At 38.0% G+C, this 23,687-nt stretch overlaps 1 protein-coding gene across 1 annotated transcript in view; it reads right to left on the reverse strand.

Annotated features, from left to right (window-relative positions):
• DNAH8 (dynein axonemal heavy chain 8) overlaps positions 1-23,687 on the reverse strand; it is a 504,073-nt gene that overhangs the window by 127,161 nt on the left and 353,225 nt on the right. The window contains exons 67-75 of the mRNA XM_036768363.1: positions 19,731-19,907; positions 18,806-18,973; positions 17,873-18,088; positions 15,938-16,075; positions 15,174-15,301; positions 12,493-12,664; positions 9,934-10,089; positions 4,137-4,292; positions 1,035-1,217 (exon numbers count right to left, since the gene is read on the reverse strand). Coding sequence (XP_036624258.1) covers positions 1,035-1,217; positions 4,137-4,292; positions 9,934-10,089; positions 12,493-12,664; positions 15,174-15,301; positions 15,938-16,075; positions 17,873-18,088; positions 18,806-18,973; positions 19,731-19,907 — 1,494 coding nt within the window. The remainder of the gene's footprint in view (positions 1-1,034; positions 1,218-4,136; positions 4,293-9,933; positions 10,090-12,492; positions 12,665-15,173; positions 15,302-15,937; positions 16,076-17,872; positions 18,089-18,805; positions 18,974-19,730; positions 19,908-23,687) is intronic.

Raw genomic sequence — 23,687 nt, forward strand, 5'->3', positions numbered from 1 at the left:
TATATTATATTTTGTAGAATTCACTGATGTAAAATCATGGAATTTTAGATCTTGAATATAATGTAGTAATATTCTAATCTAATTCTATCATTTCCCAGATGAGGAAACTGAGGTGCACTGCCTTGCCCAGGACATACAACCAATGAGGGGCAGAGCGGGAACAAGGACCTCAGTCTCTGGACCTTTAGGCCCACTTTTCAGTCTCCCACCTCCAAGAGAGCTAACCAGCTCCTAAACTAGTAAAGTTCTTTTTTTAAAATCAACATGTTGACCATTTAAAAATCTACTGATCCTCTTCCTCTGTCTTTCTGCTTGCTGTCTGTCTCTTCTTTCCCTTTCTGTAGTTCTCTCTTTACATATCTTTCTTTTCCTTTATGTGTTCTGCCTCTCTCCCTCCCCCTTTGTCCTCTGTCTCCCTTTCTTCCTTTTCTTTTCCCTTACCTTCCCTCTACCAATTCTAAAAAAAGATGAATTTAATCCTGCTTCTATGAATTTGATTTTTACTTCATTGTAGTCCTCAACTGTTTTTTTTCCTCGTGGGTCAGTGACACTTAAGATGAAAAAGGTTTCCAGCTCTGATCTAAATTCCATTTATTTAAAATAAGGGGCAGACATACCTGTATCATTAGATACATGTACTATTATGTATCCTGAATGAAAAAAAATGGAAATGAAACCTAAAAAGGTGGCTATAAGACCAATCCAAAGGCAAATTTTACCCCAAGGACTCTGTTATGGTGAAGGTACTAGGTGCCATGGAGGAATTCACCTGAATAAGGATGTCTCTGGTACTAGAGTCAACCTACACAAATGTTGAAAGGGTGATATGCAGAAGAAGGAAGCAGAGGTTAACGGAAAGTCTGTTTAGCTGGTATAGAGACTGGAAAAGAAATATTTCTAAATGACAGTAGGCAGTAAGGTTTGACTTAAATACTTTTTGCTTTTCTATATATTTAGTTTTTCAGCATATTTTCTTCCCAATATGTCCATTTTATTATGAGCAGATAATAATCTTAACTTGAGAGGCTGATTACCTGTTTCTCTGTAAGAATTACTCTTCTCAGTAACTGATTCTCAAGTCCTTTCATTGTAACTGTAAAATCAATGACTGATGTTTTAGCATTAATCTCAGGTGTGAATGCAGGGTTTGGTAGCTTGGTTGTAATATAAAGTTTAAATGAGTCCATGATTTCACATTCTTTGTCACCAACTTTGACCTACATCAAATAAGAAATATGAAGGATTTAGATTCAATTTAGGAAATAATTTACTAAGCATAAGTTCTGTTAAACTAGAATATAAAGAATCTTTATTTCTGAAGGTCGTTAATATTGGGGCAGTTATCAGTTCAGGAGGATTTAGGCATGGTCCTCCTTGAAGACAAGAGAAGGAACCAGAAGCTCACTTTAAGTCTTCCCTGGGAATAAATCTGAAGTGCAATTGTCATTGGCATGACAACTATGACAGTATCTGTGGATGGCTTCCAGAGGGTCTATGAACTTATATGGGAAAAATTAAACTTTATTGCAATATAATTTATTCCTTTTCTTCTTAGGTGGCATCCTTAGATCACCTGACATGAAGGTACATGGGAGGCATCTGGAAGAAGACACCCTGTGTTTCCCTATCACAGAGGTAGGAGTAGCCTCTTTTGATTGGCTGCATAGCCAGAACAGGCTGTGTCTTTAAAAACTGCCAGACTGGGGCACACTTCTCTGCCTGATGTCCAAACAGGGTGAAGGTTCACCAATATCAGGAAAACCGACTGAGTTTGGGGGAAGTTCCCCCTCCCCTTTTTAGGCTGGTGGCCATGAGAAACAGGCCTGGGGTTTCTGTGTGTTCTGTTTAGTTTGCTCCTTTCACTTTTGGTGCAGGAAGCAGAATCCCCACTAGAACTAGAACCAATCTATGGTAACCTTGGAGCCAGGATTCAAGGCTGGATGCACAGCCAGCCCCATCAGGAAAGCCTCAAGAAGCCAGGTTACCTAGGACTTGAGCCCAAAGGGGCCTTTGGACTCGGAACTTGGGACTGTAGTATATAGATCATGACCCAAGTTGTGAACCTAATCTACTCCCTCCTATCCAGAGTAAGATGTAGTGACTGTGGGAGCAGGGTTGGTAACAATGCTCCAAGTCTCAACGTCTTGGGAAGTATGCTTGCATGTTTGTTATTATACTTTAGAAGTAAATATTCTTTTGTAAAAGTGAATTTGACTAGTAATGATTAAATGGAACTGGGCTATAGGGGACCTCTCTTACAATGAAGAAACACTATCATTGGGGACTTGAGCCAATGGCAGAGAACCTAGACACTCCCACACTTCCTTAAGGGCACAAGGGTACTATAGAATCCTGGAGTAAGGAGTAAGATATAACACACCTGGCTTTTAGGCAGAAAGAGAGTCAAAGTAGTTACTCTTACATATATATTTTATTTTATCCATTTAAAAATATCCTGTGAAAGGGTCCATGGCTTTACAAGAATGCTAAAAGTGTCCACAGTACAGAAAAAGGTTAAGCGCTCCTGATTTAAACTACACTAGAAACACTCACTTCACAACAACATCGTGAGGGAGGTAGTATAATTATTATTATTTCCATTTTCCAGATGAGGAAACTGAGTTTTTAGAAAGGTTAGTGGTTACACAGCCAGTAAATATTTGAGCTGGGATGTGACTTTGGTTCATTTTCTCTCCATAGCACGCTTTCTATTGCACTATGTTGCCTCAGATGGGAATGAATGGTTCTGACAATGAGATGGGGTGGTGTCTTAGCACTGAATATCCTAATAGCAAATCTATCATAGGAGATTCAGGCTAGAACCACTGGTAGCTCCCTCACTTCATTAGGATCACATCTAAAGCAACTGAGAACGGGCCTATTTTTAAAAGCTCTCCAGAGAAGACAATCCCACTATTCCCTTTGACTTGTGAAAAAAGCACATGAAAAGCATTCCCATAATACGGTAGATTTTTCTTGAACAAACCTATCTTTTTTTTAATGAGGAAACCTGTGAACTTCTTTTAGCCACTTTAAGCCACCGAACATTAAAGGACTCAAGCACAGATTCACAGTAGAGGTTATTCACTGCCCTCATCTTGCAGATGAGTAAACTGAGGGCCCAAGAGAGAGACATATCCATTTTAGCTAAAATAACCTCAAATCACGAAAGTTATAGAATAACACAAACAGTAACAAATGCAACATCTTATTGGAGAACAATTCATATTATCACCAATGATCTGGAACAATATTCCATAGCTCCTGGCATAGGTGCATGCTCAAATAAAAAATTAATGTAGAGAAAAAACAAATAATTTTCTGTATGTGAAATCTAGATTTATTCCTAAGTGAAGAAATATAACATTGTACTTAATTATAGCTTATGAAACCAACCTTCTAGTTCTTACCAATACATATTTTCTAATTAACATTCGTTTTCTGACAGTGTACACAATCCTGAAATATATTCCTTCTATATGTGGTTGCAGCCTAGCTGAAAAGGCAGCTAGCTGGGAATCCTGTGGTGGGTGGTATACATATTCAAATCAGATCATACTGCTGTATGAGGAGAGTACTGTACCAGAAGGCAACTAAAAGAAAAGAATATGCCCAGAAGGAGAACAATCTGTTCCCCCCACCTCCTGTCCTCTACCTATATCCTCTCTTAACCCTCCAAAACTCCAGTTTTCCCTGTGGGAAGTGAGGAAGGGAGGTTCATGAGGAGCACAACATGTCCTCAAAAGGTCCAGGCTAAATACCTCCAAGAAATGCTCACAATTTTCAAGGGAATTTCAGAATGTACAGTCCTTCCTCTACTCAGATACCCTATATAACAATACATACACATTTTTCTCCCTCTGAATCAGACTACTCAAAACAACAACCATTTACTCTAACTGGCACGTTTGGATTTTTAATTTGATTCAACAAACATTTATTAAATATCTACTACGTGTGAGGCTCCGAGTTTACCTGTAATATTACCATTTGAAAAATAGGAACCACTGAACACCAATTTGAAACATAAACATTTTAATTATATTCTATACCCAAATATGAGACAAAAGGCTTTTTTCATTGCTATACTCTGAAGGATAAGTAGATGTCGCCATTGTTCTTTCTTAGGAACTAACCTTGAAAGTGGTTCCTGTTTTAATGAAATTCTTTTCCAATACATTATCCAGAGCCGGATCCAGCTCTTCACGTATATCCTCAATGAGTAAGGGTCGCCCCAATGAAAGGGAGTCCTCTAAGTGTGTTCGGAAATATTTATGATTCAGAGATGTCACCTTAAAATAAATTATTCAATAATATAAAAACAGCATAAGAACTTATACCAAATCTTAAGTGAAAACCAAAAGATTTGTTAGGAAAATAAATCTGCATTTAAAAACACACATTTTACTAAGGAAGTGAGCTAGAGAGGCTATAGTGCTTGAATAAATATTTGTTTGTCGAAAGGAAACATAGAATGCAGTTTACTAAAGATGGTCAGTTGTATTTTTTGCAGAAACAAAGTGTCATGGCTTCCTTGAAATCCACAGAACACAGGATGAAGGCATGTTTCTTCCTACTGTAGGTGGGATGTTAACCCTCATGATAACTATTTGGTTACATATGGTATAGAACAATACATTGGACTTTCAAAGCAATGAAGGAAATCTCAATTCAACTCAATTAATTTTCATACAGGCACTCGAAGGTAGCAAAGATTATGGCTAGGACAGCCTTTATTTCATCACATAGGAAATGAAGATAGAAAGGACTCAGAGTCCATAAACAGATACATAAAGCTCTCAAATAGCCCTTTAGTTCCCTTGGAAGGGAACTGTTGTTGTGGCAACTCTTTGACATCCTGGTGGATTCCTAGACCTCCTACATGGTCATTATACAGTCCCTCCAAGACTCATGGTATTACCCTATGGTATAGATTCCCTGAAGAAGGGAAATGCACTTCGAGGTTGCAGAACAAACTATCCTCTTCACATTGGAGTTTGTGTTGTCTAAATAACTCACTGGCTTTGCTTTCTTTTTTTTCATTTTTTTATTTAATATTTTTAGTTTTCAGCATTGATTTTCACAAGAGTGTGAATTACAAATTTTCTCCCCATTTCTACCCTCCCCCACTCCAAGATGGCATATATTCTGATTGCCCCATTCCCCAGTCACCCCACTCCCCCCATCCCCTTTTCCCTTACTTTCTTGTAGGGCAAGATAGATTTCTATGCCCCACTGCCTGTATATCTTATTTCCTAGTTGCATGCAAAAACTTTTTTTTTGAACATCTACTTTTAAAACTTTGAGTTCCACATTCTCTCCCCTCTTCCCTCCCTACCCACCCTGCCTAAGAATATATAATCTTTGCCACCCTGCCTAAGAATACATAATCTTTGCCACAATACTCATGTTGTAAAAGACTAACTATATTTTGCTCCCTCCTATCCTGTCCCCCTTTGTTCAATTTTCTCCCTTGACCCTGTCCCTTTTCAAAAGTGTTTGCTTTTGATTACCTCCTCTCCCAATCTGCCCTCCCTTCTATCATCCCCCTTTTTATCTCCTTCCTTCTACTTTCCTGTGGAGTAAGATACCCAATCGATTGTGTATGTTATTCCCTCCTCAGGTCAAATCCGATGAGAGCAAGATTCACTCATTCCCCTTCACCTGCCTCCTCTTCCCTTCCAACAGAACTGCTTTTTCTTGCCACTTTTATGTGAGATAATTTATCCCATTCTTTCTCTCCCTTTCTCCCTCTCTCAATATATTACTCTCTCATGCCTTAATTTGATTTTATTTTTTTAGATATCATCCCTTCATATCCAACTTACCCTGTGTCCTCTCTCTCTCTCTCTCTCTCTGTCTCTCTCTCTCTCTCTCTGTCTCTCTGTCTCTGTCTCTCTCTCTATATATATACATATATGTATATATATATATCTACACACATACACATATGTGTGTGTGTATATATGTGTATATATATGTGTGTGTGTATATATGTGTATATATATATGTGTGTGTACATACGTATATATATATGTGTGTGTGTGTATATATATATATAGATATATATATATAGGTATATATATATATATATATATATATATATATATATATATATATATATATATAGATATATATTCCCTTTAGCTACCCTAATACTGAGGTCTCATGAATTACACACATCATCTTTCCATGTAGGAATGTAAACAAAACAGTTCAACTTTAGTAAGTCCCTTATGATTTCTCTTTCTTGGTCACCTTTTCATGCTTCTCTTGATTCTTGTGTTTGAAAGTCAAATTTTCTATTCTGCTCTGGTCTTTTCACTGAGAAAGCTTTTAAGTCCTCTATTTTGTTGAAAATCCATATTTTGCCTTGGAGCATGATACTCAGTTTTGTTGGGTAGGTGATTGTTGGTTTTAATCATAACTCCATTGACCTCTGGAATATCATGTTCCAAGCCCTTCGATCCCTTAATGTAGAAGCTGCTAGATCTTGTATTAGCCTGATTGTGTTTCCACAATACTTGAATTGTTTCTTTCTGGCTGCTTGCAGTATTTTCTCCTTGATCTGGGAGCTCTGGAATTTGGCAACAATATTCCTAGGAGTTTTCTTTTTGGGATCTTTTTGAGGAGGGGATTGGTGGATTCTTTCAATTTATATTTTACCCTCTGCCTCTAGAAAATCAGGGCAGTTCTCCTTGATAATTTCTTGAAAGATGACATCTAGGCTCTTTTTTTGATCATGGCTTTCAGGTAGTCCAAGAATTTTTAAATTATCTCTCCTGGGTCTATTTTCCAGGTCAGTGGTTTTACCATTGAGATATTTCACATTGTCTTCCACTTTTTCATTCCTTTGGTTCTGTTTTATAATATCTTGATCTCTCATAAAGTCACTAGCTCCCATGTGCTCCAGTCTAATTTTTAAGGTAGTATTTTCTTCAGTGGTCTGTTGGATCTCCTTTTCCATTTGGCTTATTCTGCCTTTCAAGGTATTCTTCTCCTCATTGGCTTTTTGGAGGACTTTTGACATTTGAGTTAGTCTATTTTTTAAGGTATTATTTTCTTCAGTGTTTTTGGGTCTCCTTTAGCAAGTCATTGACTTGTTTTTCATGGTTTTCTCACATCACTCTCATTTCTCTTCCAATATTTTCCTCTACTTCTCTAACTTGCTTTTCCAAATCTTTTTTGAGCTCTTCCATGGCCTGAGATCAGTTCCTGCTTTTCTTGGAGGCTTTTGATGTAGGCACTTTGACTTTGTTGACTTCTTCTGGCTGTATGTTTTGGTCTTCTTTGTCACCAAAGAAAAATTCCAAAGTCTGAGTCTGAATCTGAGTCTGTTTTTGCTGCCTGGCCATGTTCCCAGCCAGCTACTTGACCCTTGAGTTTTTTTGTCTGGGTATGACTACTTGTAGAGTAGAGTACTTTGTTCCAAGCTTGAGGGGCTGCAGTGTTGTTTCAGAGTTATTTCTGCACAGCAAGCTCTGCCACACCAGCACTCCTCCTCCCCCAAGAACCACTAACCTGGACCAGACTCAGATCTAAGCAGGCTCTGCACTCCTGTTCTGATCCGCCACTTAATTCCTCCCACCAGGTGGGCCTGGGGCCAGAAGCAACTGAAGCTGTAGTTCTGTAGTTGCACTTCCTCCACTGCCCCCAGGGTGGTGGCTTAACCGAGAACTCCTTTCACTCTGTCCCCTGCAGTTTTTCCAACTAACCTGCTCTGTTGTCTTTGGTGTCTGGGGGTTGAGAATTCTGGTAACTGCCACAGCTCGCTGATTCAGGGTGCTAGGGCCTGTTCTGCCTGGCTCCTGGTCTGGTTGGTCCAGGTGCAGCCCATGCTGGGCTCTGCTCTGCTCTACTCCCAGCTCTGTGCGACAGACCTTACCCAGCAACCATCCAGGCTGTCCTGGGCTGGAGCCCTGCTTCCCTCCACTATTCCATGGGTTCTGCAGTTCTAGAATTTGTTCAGAGCCATTTTTATCGGTATTTGGAGGGTCCTGGGGGAGAGCCCTAGGCAAGTCCCTGCTTTCCAGTCTCCATCTTGGCTCTGCCCCACTGGCAGGAATGAATTCACTGCTCAGAAACTGTATGGGCAATCTTCTTCTTTCTCCAAGGAATATACCATTTCAGGAAATGCCTTTCTTTATCTAGGAGGCCTTACCATCAAATTCTCTACCTTGAGAACTCCATCTACCTTGGGGTTTCCAACAAGGCAACAGCTGTGGTGAGTGTCTAAGTCAGTCAGTCTAGAAATATGATTAAGTGTCTACTTTATGCCAGGCACTGTGCTAAACAAGGATGATACCAAAAAAGGAAAAGACAGTCCTTGCTCTCAAAGAACTCCTAGTCAGATGGGAGAGAACATACAAGCTATGTATGGGATAAATAGAAAATAACCAATATATGGAGGGAAGGCACTCAAATTAAAAAGAATCAGTAAAGGTTTCCTGTAGAAGGTGGGAGTTTAGGAGAGATCTGAAGGAAGCTGGGGAAGCCAGGAGACAGAGATAAGGAGGGAGAATACCCCAGGTGTGGAAAACAGTCAGTGAAAGTGCCTGGAGTCAGGAGCAGAGAGACCAGTGTCATTAGACAGTAGAATACTATGGACATGTGACGGGAGTAAGGGGGCATGTAAGAATACTGGAAAGGTAGGAGGGGGCCACGTTATTAAAGGCTTTGAATGCCAAACAGAGCATTTTGTGTTGATCCTGGAAACAATAGGGAACCACTGGAGCTTACCGGGTGTGTGTGGGGGTCAGGGCAGGGGTTGAAATGGTCAGCTTCGAGATGATCGCTTTGATAGCTGAGTTGAGTATGCTATGTCCTGCTATCTATCTTTGTTGAACCAGGGAAGATACACTGTTAGCTAGCCCACCACGGGAATCTTATGAGAGTACCATGTCTACCTTTACAAACATTACTAAATTGCCTTTAAAAATTCAAAGCCCTAGAGGAAGATTTGAACCCAGAATGATTGGGGCATCACCTGAAATCAGGCTAACGTTTGTTAATAGCAGCTGCTTGGGGCAGCTAGATGTCTGGTTGATAAGAGTGCTGAAGGTATGGCCTCAGACATTTCCTAGCTGTTACCCTGGACAAGTCCCTTAAACTCTCCCAGCCGCAGCCTCTTCATCTGTAATAAGAATGATCATAGTACCTACTTCACAGAGATATCGTGAAAAAACCAAATGAGATATTATACGCAAAGCATTCTGCAAACCTTAAAGTGCTATATAAATGATAACAATAATTATTATTATACAGTTACCTAGGACACATTAATGAGGTTTAATCTTTGCAAAAGCCAGGTAACTTTTAATATTTTTACTATTTTTCTTAATGTGCCTTCTCTTGCTTCCTTCAGTTGCTCCTTATTCTCCTCCTAAATGTCATTGTACCAATTAGGGTCTCGGCTGGATATTAACACTGTGAAAGCTGAGGTGGCCAGTGAAGAGGAGATGCTACTCAGAGAATGATAAAATCCAATTGCTGGCACCCATTGTACCTCTTTTAGGGTGAAGAGGTAGGGATTCCCATTCCTTTGAGAAGAGGAATAACCCTGCTGACCACTGCATCTCTTTCTATTATCCCTCCTTTGGTGTAAGTACTTAAATGGTCTCTCCTCCCTGGGAAGCCAGGCAGGTAAGGGCAGGTAAGAACCCATCTTACCCTCTAGATACAGCCTCAGTTTCTTCTATAGACTCTGTAAAACAGAAATAATAAATCTGTCCTATTTCCCAGAGTTATCATAAGGCTTAAATTATGTGTGTAAGTACTTGGAAACCTGTAAAGTACTACACAAATGTAATGTCAAGAGAAGATTTGTCTCTTGAGTGCTGAAACTGCTGAAGGCGGCAGCTCTGGGGAAGGTATATACAATAAAAAAATCTAGATTCTTGGGAAAAATCAACATTCCATTTCCTTAGATCCTACCTGTAAATCAAAATCTTTTTCTTTTGATTTAATCCAAGTTTTGCCTTGAGTTTGTGGGTCAATCAACAGTGGATATCGTGTCGCCTTAGTCACAATGATACCATTTTGAATTGAGAGGTCATCTCCAGGCAGTCCCTGCAGTCCCCATTCACCAATCTAAATCAAAGAACACAGAACATTGGCCTAGGATCCAGCAGTTAGTTTTAACTGGATCATATTACTAGGGCATGTGGGTAATATTGCAAAATTATTGCTAGTAATAAAAATAGCACGATCAATTTTAAAGGCTTTTTAAAAAGCAGGAGAGTCCAGTGGATTTTCTCTCTTATAAACTATTATGTCTGGTGCTTTGAAAAAAGTCAATCTGTAAATTTGAACTGAAAAACCTGATTTTTTTTTCAGAAATAGTCATTGCATGACCGTTTTCTCAAATACCTCAGACTAATTCTTATCTTTCTTCAGAGTATTCTCACATTTCAAGTCTGCTCTATCAATTAGGCCCTTACAGAAGGCACTGTGGTATGATGATGACAATATCTTTATCTTATGGCAAAGTGAAGGTGTTTGAATATATATATTGAGCTTGATCTTCCCAGTGGAAAAACTTACTCCTTAAAGGAAGTTAGGTCTTTGAAGAGTTTCATTTACTCTTTCAAGGTACTAAGGGAATAGCTGGCACATTTTGAGTGTCTCTTCTAAGAATAGATGCATTTCTGAAAATCTGTTGACAAAATAAATCTTTATAAAAGGAAACACATTCTTCCACCAGCTTCCATATTTCTTGTTGTTCCCACTTTATGCATGTAATACTAGACAAAGAGAGAAGATAGTTGGAGTTCTTCCCCAATATTGTTTCTCAGGACTAAGATGCAAAAAGGAGCAATGTGGGCCACACTAGACAAAACCAAGATGCCTGGTAGATTGTGTAGTCCTTTAGCATCTAGCAGAGGCTAAGTATTGGAACAATGGAGTGAGATCAGAGTTTTGATTATTCAAGGTGTTAGTCAATAGACCAAACCAATTTTAAAATCCAGGGTATGTTGTCTCTTCAAGTAAGGTGGGGCAAAAACTCAAAAGATGCAAGCGGTAAGCAAATGGCAGAGGTCTAGCATGTAGCTAATTCCTATCTTGTAGGTCTAGCAAAAGGCATTTGGGATCACAATTCAGGGACCCTGAAGGCAGGAACAGCAGGGGATTCTTGAGTGCCAAGATCAGAACAGGGCCCACAGAAAGACAGATTTGATGCTAAACTGGTCAGCTACTAACGTGGGCTCCTGTTTCATCCTGCCTAGGGACAGGATTGTTCTTAGAATCAGGAGATAAAGCTAATAAATCTATAGGAAAAAGGCGTCATCTGTAAAAGTCAGAGGAAGTAGAGGCAGGAAACAAAGCAGTTAATTACATCTTACCTCAAGGAAGTATGGTGGGAAGTATGTCGCTATGCTTTCCCCGATTCCCTACCAGCTGAAAGAGATGTTTGTGCAGGAGTTGTGGCAGAATGCATGAATTTTTCCAGGAAAATTGCAGAGAGATGATGATGATGATGATAAAGTGGGAACAGTTTGCTCACCATACTGTATGCCACTTGCTTTTGAATACCTCTGACAACAAGTAGGAGGCGCTTTTCCCTTTAGACAAAACCAACAGATTTTGGTCCAGGACTAAAGGGATAGCAATACAGAGAGACGATCAATGCAAGGTGACAAAATTGGGACTGCTCCTAGTTCTTGCTCAAGCTATGCTGCTGCTGGGAGAGACCACCAGAGAACTCTTAAGCTTCCTGAATTACATTGACAAGCAGTGTAACTCCGGATGCTAAAGCTTTGTGAGTAGAAAGATCTTTTTTTACCCAACAGGGAGCAACTGACAACTGATCCTCTGGGAGATTTCACCCCTAACAGGAAAGCTACAAGGGAGTGGTGATGAGAGCCTTAAATGAGGGAAAGGGGATAGCCAAGTGAGTGGAGGCAAGTTAACAGATATAAAATATTTAGTAGCACTAGATTCACCAGGATTTAGAAGCTGATTTGATAAGGGAGATGAATGCAGAGTTGAGGATAAATTCTAGGGATGTGAATCTAAGTGATTGAAAGGATGGTGGTGCCTTGACAGTGCTAGGCACTGGGGATAAAAATAAAATGAAGCAGTCCCAATTCTCAAGGTTATTAAGTACAATAAAGTTAAATACCACAAGGAGGGAGGATGCTTAAGTTTGAGGGGAACAGGAAGGACTTGACATAGAAGCTGCTGTTTGAAGTGTTTCTTGAGTATGAGAGTAATTCTTTGAGATAGAGATGAGGAGGAAAAGCATTCCAAGTATGGGAAATGGCATGTGCCACATGCAAAGACATGAAGATGGGGGATGGTAATATATGCATTGTCTATCTCATAGGCTATTGTGAAGATCAAATGAGATGATGTAGGTAAAGCACTTTGTAACCATGAATTGCTATACAATTATAAGCAGTATAAGTTATTATTTTATTCTTAACTCTATAAGATAAAAACCTAACAAATAAATTGAAATCTAAAAGAGATGATGAGGATACTAAAACTTACTGTTGGAGGATCCACCAACATGGAAATCAAATTTAAGTTTTCAGTGAATGGGATTTTCCGAACTCTCATCTCTACTTCCCATTGTTCTTTAAGCAAAAAGGTCCTGAAGCTCTGATTGAAAGGACCAAGGTAGGACAGGAAACCAGTACACAGCAGCACATCTCCTACAAGTCTATGGAGAAAAATCATGTGTATAAATACATGATGCTAAGTTGTATTATGTAGATTTAATGAAACACAAAGCTATACAGTGAATGGGAAGCCACCTTCTAACAAATTAAGATATACTAAGATACTATGTTACATTTATAATTCGATTACGTTTACTTACTTTAAATTTGTATTGCTATCTTTCATTTTTATATTACCTTCATTTTTTAATATATCCCTCCTCTGGTCACCTTTCCAGGAATCCATCCCTTCTAAGAAAAAATTAAAAAGAGAGCAAACAAAAGAAAGAAAAGAAAATCAGTTGAGTGTTTAATAACACATCAACTGAGTTGTGAAGGCTTCGAGTATACTTAGTGTTCCATAGATATAGTTTTCCGCCTCTCCAATGAAGGGAAGGAATTGCTTTATTTCAATTATTCCTCAGGGACAAACAATTATCATAATTTAATTATACAAGCTGGGTTTTTTTTAGTTGTTGTTCTGCCCATTTATATTGTTGTAGTCAACATGAATACCATTTTTCTGGTTTTGCTTATCTTGATTTGCTCACTTCACTCTGAATCAGTTCCTATGTCTTCTTCTGATTTTCTGAACTTTTTATATACATTGTTTCTTACTGTGCAAGACCATTACATTCCAAGACCACAATCTGTTGGGCCATTCACTAACCAATAAACATCTATCTTTTCAGTCCTTTACTACCACAAAAAGTTCTGCTATAAATATTTTTGTGTATATTAGACCTTTCTTTGTATCTTTGACCTCTTTGAGATATATGTCCATCAGGAGGATCTCTGGGTCAAAGGGTATAGGCATTTTAGTCACTTTCTTAGCATAATTCCAAACTACTTTTTGGACTGGTTGGACCAATTCACAGGTCTGTTGCCAAGTGAATTAGTACACAACTCCTTCAAAATTGAATATTTCTCTTGTCATTCTTTATCAAATAATTCAGAAATGTTTTATTTATATTTCTCTTATTATAAGTGACTTTGGAACAATCTTTCAAATGGTTAATAGTTTGCAAATAGTAAATAATGGTTCATTTTTGAGAACTGTTTGTTCATATCCTTTAATATACTATGGAATGTATTTTTATCAGTACTATATATTTGAATGTGTGTATATACACATACATATATCTTGTATATCAAACCCTTATCAGAGATATCAGAATTTTACCCAATTGACAGTTTCCCTTCTAATCTTAGTTGCATTAATTTTATTAATACAAAAGCTTTGTCTATTTTTCTATCTATTTTAGTTTTTGTGACTGCCTTTCTCCCTCATGCGGTTAGCCATATCTATGAAATATATCTGATCTAATTGTCTGTTATTTTTTAATTGTGTGACCTTTAATATCAGGTTGCAGGTCCATTCAACTAACTGTGGTAGATGTTCTAAGATGTAAGTTTAAACCAAATTTTTGCCAAATTACTTTCCAGGCTTCCTAGCAATTACATCAAATAATTCTTCTCCAACAATGTATGTTTTGAGGTTAAATGTAACTCAATTTAATAAGCATTTACCAAGCACCTATTATGTGCCAGGGACTGTGTCAGGCTCTTGGGAAGCAAAGATGAATATGAAACAGCACCTGCTTCAAGCAATTTATATTTTACTTTGTCCTTTGTATTTCTTTCAGGACAGAGATACTGTCCCAATCCATGTATATTCAAGTGCATAGCACATTGTTGATGCTCACTGAAAAGCACTGTGCCAAAGGGCGGAGGATGGCATAAAAGGGGACACAACATAATATAAACAGAATACAAAAGGGACATGGACTATTTCCTGCTCTAGACTATGAATGATTATATGTACTCTCCTACACAAAACCAATCTAGATGTACTGCATAGTCTGTTTGGATGGTCTTGATCAGAGAAATGCAGATCTGGTTCAAGGAGAAAATTAGATACTCTATTCCTGCTATCCTCTCTCCTTGCCCTGCCCTGAAACTTTTCAGATTCCTGATCTAGAATAAGGGTTTACAACCTGAAATCTACAAAGCCCTAGTGGTTTGATTTCAGGGAAATTCATGAACTTGGATGAGAATAATATAACATCTTTATTTTCATATAATTATAAATGAAATTTAGCATTTCCTTCAATTATGAATTAAAAAAATTCTTAGAAGGGATCCATAGGCTTCAACAGATTGACAAAGGGGTCCATGACCCAAAGAATGTAAACAATCCCTGATAACACTGAATCACTTCCATCCTTTCCTTCCTTTATTCTTTTCCTCTCAGTTTTCTGGAAATGTCACTATCTATTAACACTGGTGTTTCCTCCCAGCACATTTCTCCATGGAGAAATGACCCAACTATGTAGGTGACTCATAAATAGAAAGAAGAGTGTCTTCATGTGGACTGTTCATATGAACGGAGAAATAGTGAAATTAACAAACACAAAACCCAAGGGGAAATGCACATCATATGTTTTACAAAGAGCTGGCTGTCTGAGGCTTTTGTTCCTACAAAAAAGAGCAAGACATCAAAATATCTACCTGTTAATCTGAGCTTTGAATTCCTTGCTTTGCTGAGTCCATCTGACTTTTTCTCCACTCAGCCCATCGATAAGGGCTGATGCTGCCTGCATCTTTCGCCGGCATGATTCTGCATCATTCAACAAGTCCTAAATCCAGAAATGGATAAGGTTTTAATGAAGTTTCAAACAGAGTTAATCAAACACCTAACAGATTTATTTTTTACACAAAGTTCAGAAAGACTTCCTCCATTTACAAAACAGTTCTAAAGCTGAGCATCTCAATTAATATCTTACATGCTGAATTCTATCATTGACTAACATCATATTTTAATATTTGCTTCCACAAAAGTTCAAGGAGAGCAATTTAATGGAGAATCATTCTCATCAGTAATGGCAGTATCTCATCAATTGTTTTCAGTATTTTCAAAGTTAGGTTTAAATGAATAACATCTATTTTTTTTTACAAAAATTACCTTTTGATAAAAGGATACCTCATCAATTCATATTTACTTTATAGTCAAGCGACTATCAATAACCAATCATTTGATGTTTCTCTATAAAAAGTAACATACTTACATTTAAAGAAATTAGTGTTTTAGGTCTCAATCTATGTGTTATAACCAATGAATGAGTACATTTAATATTATGTGTTTCCCTAAAAGACTTGTCATTTTGTTTTGGAACATTTGATTTTTATTTAAGTTAGATGATAAATACAGTGTGAACAACTGAACACCATTCCATTACGTGGTCTCATAATCTTACATATAAAGGTTAACTTACCATTTTCTCATTCATGGCTGCATCAAATTTTGCTTGCACTTTATCTAACTCAGCTTGCTTTTCATCCAGCAATGCCTGAGCCTTCCCCAATTCAGCATTAGCCACTGCCAAGCGTCCTTCTTGCTTTGCCAAGTTAGCCTTACAATGAAGAATAAATGATTAGTATTACTGAATAGCTGTTAGTTTTCAATATTCACCATTAACTCTTTCAATGCATGTAACTATTAAGTAATAACCCAGAATATTAGAATAGTAGAAGAGAGATCACTGTGTCCAACCCCTTCATTTTATAGAAGAAGAAACTGAAACTCTGGAGGTAAGATGTCTTTCTCAAGGTCACAAGGCAGGGCAAGGACCAAGTTGTTTTAATTTTGGCTCAGTGTTCTTTCCATGACAGTATGCTGCCTCAGCAATTTTATTAGTAATAGAACATTTTATGATCTATAAGAATACTTTAAAATTCACTGGTGAATTAATGAATAGAAGGATGATCTGTATATAAAGCTATGCCTATAAGTATTTTAAGTTTTTTTTTAATTTTTAAATTAACAAATATATTTAAGCGCCTAGTATTGATCAAGGCATTGAGAATACAAAAAGGACAACCAGTCCCTGTCCTTAAGGAGTTGTAATCCAAGAGGTGTGTAGGGTGAGATGTACACAAAATACTTATTATAAAAGTAAGGAATAGAATTCTGTAACTTTAGGTCCAGTGCTCCACCTACCACAACACTTAGCTGCCTCCCAAGAAAGGTTGGCCTGGTTAGACCCCTTCATATCATTTGGAGCCTGGTAGGATGAGAAATAGGAACAGGCAAAGATTTTATCAACTGCCTCATGATAGCCCCAGTGATGGCTTAACCAGACTTATGCAAATCCTTTTTGGTGCATACAGCTGGTACTCTATAAGGCTTGAGAGTGGTCTTGTGCTAGCAAAGTGGTGGTCATCAAAAACCTACTGCATTTACAAATAGTGGGCTTACCAACAGGGACATGTGTTACATACGAAATGGAATTCTTGACTTAAAGTGGGCTTTCACTGATTAGCTCCAAGACTTTATGTGGAGAGTTAATTTCAAGCATGGAGAGACATTAATCTACTGACATATTTTGACCAGCACTAAATTGGATGCTGCCTGTCAAAGATGTGTATCACTTTGGCTAATTCTGATTTTGGCATGCACTACAGGCTAGGGAAGGCTAATACAGATGCACCTGCTTGGTCTAGTAAGGCTGCAGGAAGGAAATTATATGTGAAGTTATGATGTGCACATTTATAGATGTATAAGTATACCCTGTATAATTCATAAACAATTTTTCTATGTGCTGTTCATCCAATTGCATATTATAGTTTGAAAATTAAGCATTCTTTATCCAACTGTTTTTTTAATTTTTGTTTTTGGTCCAATCCTGAAATACTGTGGGTGTGGAATGGTATAAATTACATGCTGCCCATTCCCCAAGTGAAAAATGTGCAATATCTATAAATCACACGTGACATACTTATATTAACAATAGAAGAGTAAAAGTACCCTACCCCTCCTCAACTGTCCCTTTGCCACTGAAGGAAAATAAAACTCAACACTGTGTCTGATAACAATTGCTAATTCTCATATTGGTAATTAAATGATAGTGCTCTTTGCAGTTTTCTTCTGAAATGTTATTCTGTCTTTTGTTGAGGACTAAATAATGCTCACCACCCTCAACAGTTCAACTTGAACTCTCCCTGAGGTCAGTGATACTCTGTACAGTGGAGATAATGCAAAGGAAGTAAAAAGGATAAGAAAAGATAAGAGGCATGAAAAAAGAAATGCAGAATTTTAAATAGAGCTATCTCCATCTATTAATCTAGACTGTGCCCACTCTTTTAAAGTGAGAGATACAGGAGATTTATTTTGCTGAACATCAATTTACTGTGGGGGGAGAGCCCATTACCTTCAGAGGCAACACCTCCTTGTTAATTCCAAAAAAAGTTGCCATAGCAAGTGTCCAAGAAAGCAAACCAGCAACATTACCGCAGACCTTTTTACCATTCTCAAAAGTATAATCTTCCATATTAAAATATGGCTGTAATAGCTCTACTGTCTCTTCATTAATAGTGTCCTTTGGGAACTGCTGGAGACTCTGTAAGAATCCGGCCCCACTCATCAACTGCAAAAAGAGATTAGATTTATGGCTTTGGGGAAAACAGGACAATTTTTTTCCCTTCAGATTGTTAATTTCTATTCCGAATTAAAAAAAAATTAAACCCTGGCTCTAAATGGATGGCTCAAGAATACTGTGTCAATGAGTCAGAATCTGCAACCATGGTTTCCATGAGGAGGGGAGGAGGAAGAAAAAGAAAAATGCCTTCTCATTCTCCAGACTAATGCTACTACCCAAGTATGTGTCCCCATAGCACATTTCCTAAGACTGGGGACAGGACAAGGGCTGGGGACCCAGGACAGGGTGGGGCAGAGTTAAAAAGCTCAGATTCTGCTATTTCTAGGTGAACCCCTTTTCTAGTACAGGTTAGATCCCTTCAAACCCCCCATAACATTCTTAACCTACTGTGGAAACCACTTGTATACACTTTAGAGACTGCTGGGTAACCACTGAACTGTTCTGTGCAGAAGCCACGGAAGTCCTGAAATGAGGATGGAGGGAGAATCGGGTAGATCAGATAAAGAGAAGGCCAGTTCCTGCCCAAGTCTGACATTCAAATTCTGTTTGCCTTCACCATATTTTTCAATATCCTTGTCCATTTGTCCAATACACATAGATTGAATGCTTTCAGAGAGGTGCCAGAGAATTGGAACGAGTGCTAGAGGTACCTAACCTAGACAATTCAGAGCTTCTTTCCCCAGGGAATGTATACATTTGACTCACTTTCAGTGACTCTCCCCAGGATGGTTTGCAGCAAGGCTTTTCGGGATCCATTGTGACAGGGTCAATCTTCTTTTGGAATAATAATAGACAACAATCCATGATTCTCATAATAAGATGAGGAGGTTTTGCAAGCTTCCTGACTGTAGCAATATCAGTTGGTTTGATGGTCTGTGTGTAAAGTTTAAGAAAAATTGAATACATTAAAGCCATCTCAAAGATTCTTGGAAGTGATTTTTATTAACCCCTAGGATCATACATCTTGAAAGGACCATAGAGTGCGTACCCGGGCATTATCCTCCATATCTGTAGAGATGTTTGAATTATGAATCACCATTTATTAATCAATCATCCTCAATGTATTGTCAATGGGTCAGATGAACACCTTATCAAGGAGTTTGCCTTATCAAGAGAATATTATGCCTTGTTAAACAGGTATAATAAATATCAGAACACATGCCTCACTAGCAGGGCAACAAATATCCAAGAAAGCCTGGGCACGCACACTAAATAATCTTGAAAAATCATCTAATCGACTGCCCTCTTTTTACCTAAAGTACACTTAAAGTACCTAGACAACAGAAAATTTATCCAATTTTAAAAGTCTACTGGAGTCTAAGAAACCATTAGCAAGAAATAGCTAACTCAAATTCTTCATATGATAGTTCAATTCACCGTATTTTTGTCCCTCTTTTCATAGATGTTTGATTTATGAACATGAAAATAATGAGCTACATAAAATCAAGACCTTTTTAAAGCTTAATTTGTAATAGAGAGAATTAGATCAATGGAAATTCATTTCAAGCTAGGCAGTAAATTACACTAAGAATTCAATTTTGTTTCCTGAATGAGAAAATCTCATGGTTAACTTCACAATGGGACTATCTAGTTAATTGAAGCTTCTGTTGAAGTCGACACATTTGCTTACATTCAGGGCTGCTTCTGCTTCTTCTAAAGCTGGCTTGGCCGCCTCTAGCTTGGACTCAGCCTTTACTTTCTCACTGTCAATTTCATCTACAATTTTTTGGGCTTTGTCTTTAACCTCTTGAACTTCATTTTTCACTTTGGCTGATGCTTGGGCACTTATAGTGACTTCTGCTAGCACCTGTGAAATTGTGAAATATAAAAAATCAATGGAAACTATGTGTGGAATCATAGTGAGGGACTATTTACCTCTTATAGAAAATAGCTAGATCAAAAAAGGGAAAATATCCCTAAGAGAGAAGCTAGAGAGTCTGGCACAGGGTAGTGAGAGATGGATAAGGGGGAAAGAAGAGGACAGACACAGAGGACAATAATCGAAACTCTAAAGGAGCAGCCAGAGAGGTAAGAAAAAAACCATGAGAGGACAAGAAGCTCTGTCTTATTTGATATTTGCATCAGTGACTTAGATAGAGATATAGAAAGGTTGCACATCAAGTTTGCAGATGACATGAAACTGGCATGTACTGATATTACACTGGACAACGGAATCAAGGTGATTAAAAATCTTAACAAGTTAGAATCATGGGCTCAAGCTAATAAGATAAAATTTAATAGTGATAATATAAAGTCCTGCAATTACACTTTTAAAAATCAACTATACACACATAAAATACGGGAGACCCAGCTTATCAGCAGGTCTAGCCCTAAAAACTTAAGGCTTTTATTAGGCTAAAACTTGGATATGAAGCAGCAATAAAGCAGGGCTAACACAAAAAGGGTTAGGCTGTATTAACAGGAATGTGGTTTCCAAGATGAGGGAGATAATAGTGTTAAAATACTTTGTATTGGTTAGAGCCCCACATGGTGCATTGTGCTCCATTTGAGATATGTTTTGAGGGACATTGTCAAAACAGAGCACATCCAGAACAAAATAACCAATATGGTGAAGGGATCTCAACCATGTCACATAAGGAATGGCTGAAACTACTAGAAATAGTTAGCATGGAGAAAAGAGGGAGGGGTGTCACAATCGTCTTTATTTACTTTGTTCTTTCTCTAGCTGTTTTAAGTTGCATGCCCAATTCATTGATCTGCTTTTTCTCTATTTTATTGATGTAAGCAAATAGATATATAAATTTTCCCCTAAGTACCACTTTGGGTACATCCCATAAATTTTGGCATGTTTTCTCATTGCTGTCATTTTCTTTGCTGAAATTATGAATTATTTCTATGATTTGTTCTTTGACCCATGTGTTTTTGGGATTAGATTATTTAATTTCCAATTAATTTCTAATCTTTCCATTGTCCATTATTGAATGTAATTTTTATTGCATTATGATCTGAAAAGAATGTTTACTATTTCTGCTTTTCTGCATTTGGTTCTGAGGTTTTTATGCCCTAATATGTGGTCAGTTTTTGTGTAGATGCCATGTACTACTGAGAAAAAAGTATGTTCCTTTTGGCTCTCATTCAGTTTTCTACAGAGATCTATCATTTCTATTTTTTCCAGAATTGTATTCACCTCCTTAACTTCTTTCTTGTTTATTTTTTGGCTAGATTTATCTAGTTTTGAGAGGGGAAATTTTGAGGTCTCTCATCAGCATATTTTTATTATCTATTTTCTCCTGTAATTTATTCAACTACTTCAAAAATTTAGATGCTATACTATTTGGTGCATATTTATTTAGTACTGATACAATTTAATTGTCTACGATTCCTTTCAACAAGATAGTTTCCTTTTTTATCTCTTTAATTAGATTTATTTTTGCTTTTGCTTTGAGATCATGATTGCTACCCATGCTTTCTTTGCTTTAGTTGAAGAATAATAGATTCTGTCCAGCCCCTTATCTTTACTCTGTGTGTATCTCTCTGCTTCAAATGTGTTTCTTGTAAACAATATATTGTAGGATTCTGGTTTTTAATCCATTCTGCTATCCGCTTCTGTTTTATGGGTAAGTTCATCTCATTCACATTAATACTTATGATAACTGTGTATTTCCCTCAATGCTATTTTTCACTTCTTTATTCCCAACCCTCTTATGCCCTACCCTTTCCCTACTCACAAATATAGTACTTCTGATCACTGCATTCCCCAATATACCCTTCCTTTTATTATCCCCATCCCTCTTTACTTCCTTATAGGGTAACATAGATGTCTATATTCAATTAAATGTGCACGTTATTCCCTCTTTGAGCCAATTTTTATGAGAGTAAGGTTTAAGCTTTGCCTGACACCCTCCCCTACCCCCATCTTCCCCTCCATTATATAGCTCTTTCATGCCTCTTTTATGCGGGATAATTTACCCCATTCAATCTCACCCCTCCTTCTTCCAGTGCAATTTTCACTCTCACTCCTTTGTTTTCTTTTGGGCTTCATCCCATCAAAGTCACCTTACATCCACACCCTCTGTTTACATATACTCATTCTACTTGTGCTGAAAGTTGAGTTATAAATATTATCCTGCCCTATAGAAGCATAAGCAGTTTAACCTTATTGAATTTCTAATATTTTCTTTATCTTGTTTCTTTTTTTTAACCTTTTTATATTTCTCTTGAGTCTTGTATTTGGAGGTCAATTTTTTTTATTCTGCTCTGATCTTTTAATTAGAAATGCTTGAAAGTACTCTACTTTGTTAAATATCCATTTTTTTTCTCTGAACAATTATATTCAATTTTGCTGAGTAAGTGATTCTGGGTTGTAATCTTAATGCCTATGCCTTCTAGTATATAATATTCAAAGCCCACTGGAAGCTGCCAAATTCTGTGTAATCCTGACCATAGCCCTATGATAGCTTGAATTGTTTCTTTTTGGTTGCTTGCAATACTTGTTCCTTGATCTGTGAGCTCTGGAATTTGGCTATGATGTTATTGGGAGTTTTCATTTTGGGGTTTCTTTCAGGCAGCCAAAAGTGGATTCTTTTGGGGTAGAGCCAAGATGGTAGCTGGAAAGCAGGGACTTGCCTAGGGCTCTCCCCCAGGACCTTACAAATGCTGATAAAAATGGCTCTGAACAAATTCTAGAACTGCAGAACCCACAAAATAGCAGAGGGAAGCAGAGCTATAGCCCAGGACAGCCTGGATGGGCACTGGGTAGGTTCTGTCGCACACAGATCTGAGTGGGACCTGAGTGGAGCAGAGCCCGGTGTGGGCTGCACCTAGACCAACCAGACACCCACAAACACCAGAGACAACAGAGAAGGTTAGTGGGAAAAGCTGCGGTGGACAGAGTGAAAGGAGTTCATGGTTCGGCCACCACCCCAGGGGCAGTGAAGGAAGTGTAACTACAGAACTACAGCTGCAGTTGCTTCTGGCACCAGACCCACCTGGTGGGAGGAATTAAGTGGTGGATCACAGCAGGAGGGCAGATCCTGCTTAAGATCTGAGTCTGGTCCGGGTTGGCAGGTTCTTGGGGGAAGAGGAGCACTGGTGTGGCAGAGCTGGCTGTATAGAAATAGCTCTGAAAACAACAGCACATCCCCTCAAGCTTGGAATAAAGTACTTCCTACTCTACAAGTAGTCATACCCAGATGAAAAACTCAAGGGTCAAGTAGTTGGCTGGGAACATGGCCAGGTAATGAAAACAGACTCAGATTCAGACTCAGACTTTGAAATCTTTCTTGGGTGACAAAGAAGACCAAAACATACAGCAAGAAGAAGTCAACAAACTCAAAGAGCCTATATCAAAAGCCTCCAAGAAAAACACGAACTGGTCTCAGGCCATGGAGGAGCTCAAAAAATATTTGGAAAAGCAAGTTAAAGAAGTAGAGGAAAAATTTGGAAGAGAAATGAGAATGATGTGAGAAAACCATGAAAAACAAGTCAATGACTTGCTAAAGGAGAACCAAAAAAATACTGAAGAAAGCAACACCTTAAAAAATACACTAACTCAAATGTCAAAAGAGCTCCAAAAAGCCAATGAGGAGAAGAATGCCTTGAAAGGCAGAATTAGGCAAATGGAAAA

Source organism: Trichosurus vulpecula, chromosome 7 (genome assembly GCF_011100635.1).
Source record: "Trichosurus vulpecula isolate mTriVul1 chromosome 7, mTriVul1.pri, whole genome shotgun sequence".
Classification (NCBI taxonomy): domain Eukaryota; kingdom Metazoa; phylum Chordata; class Mammalia; order Diprotodontia; family Phalangeridae; genus Trichosurus; species Trichosurus vulpecula.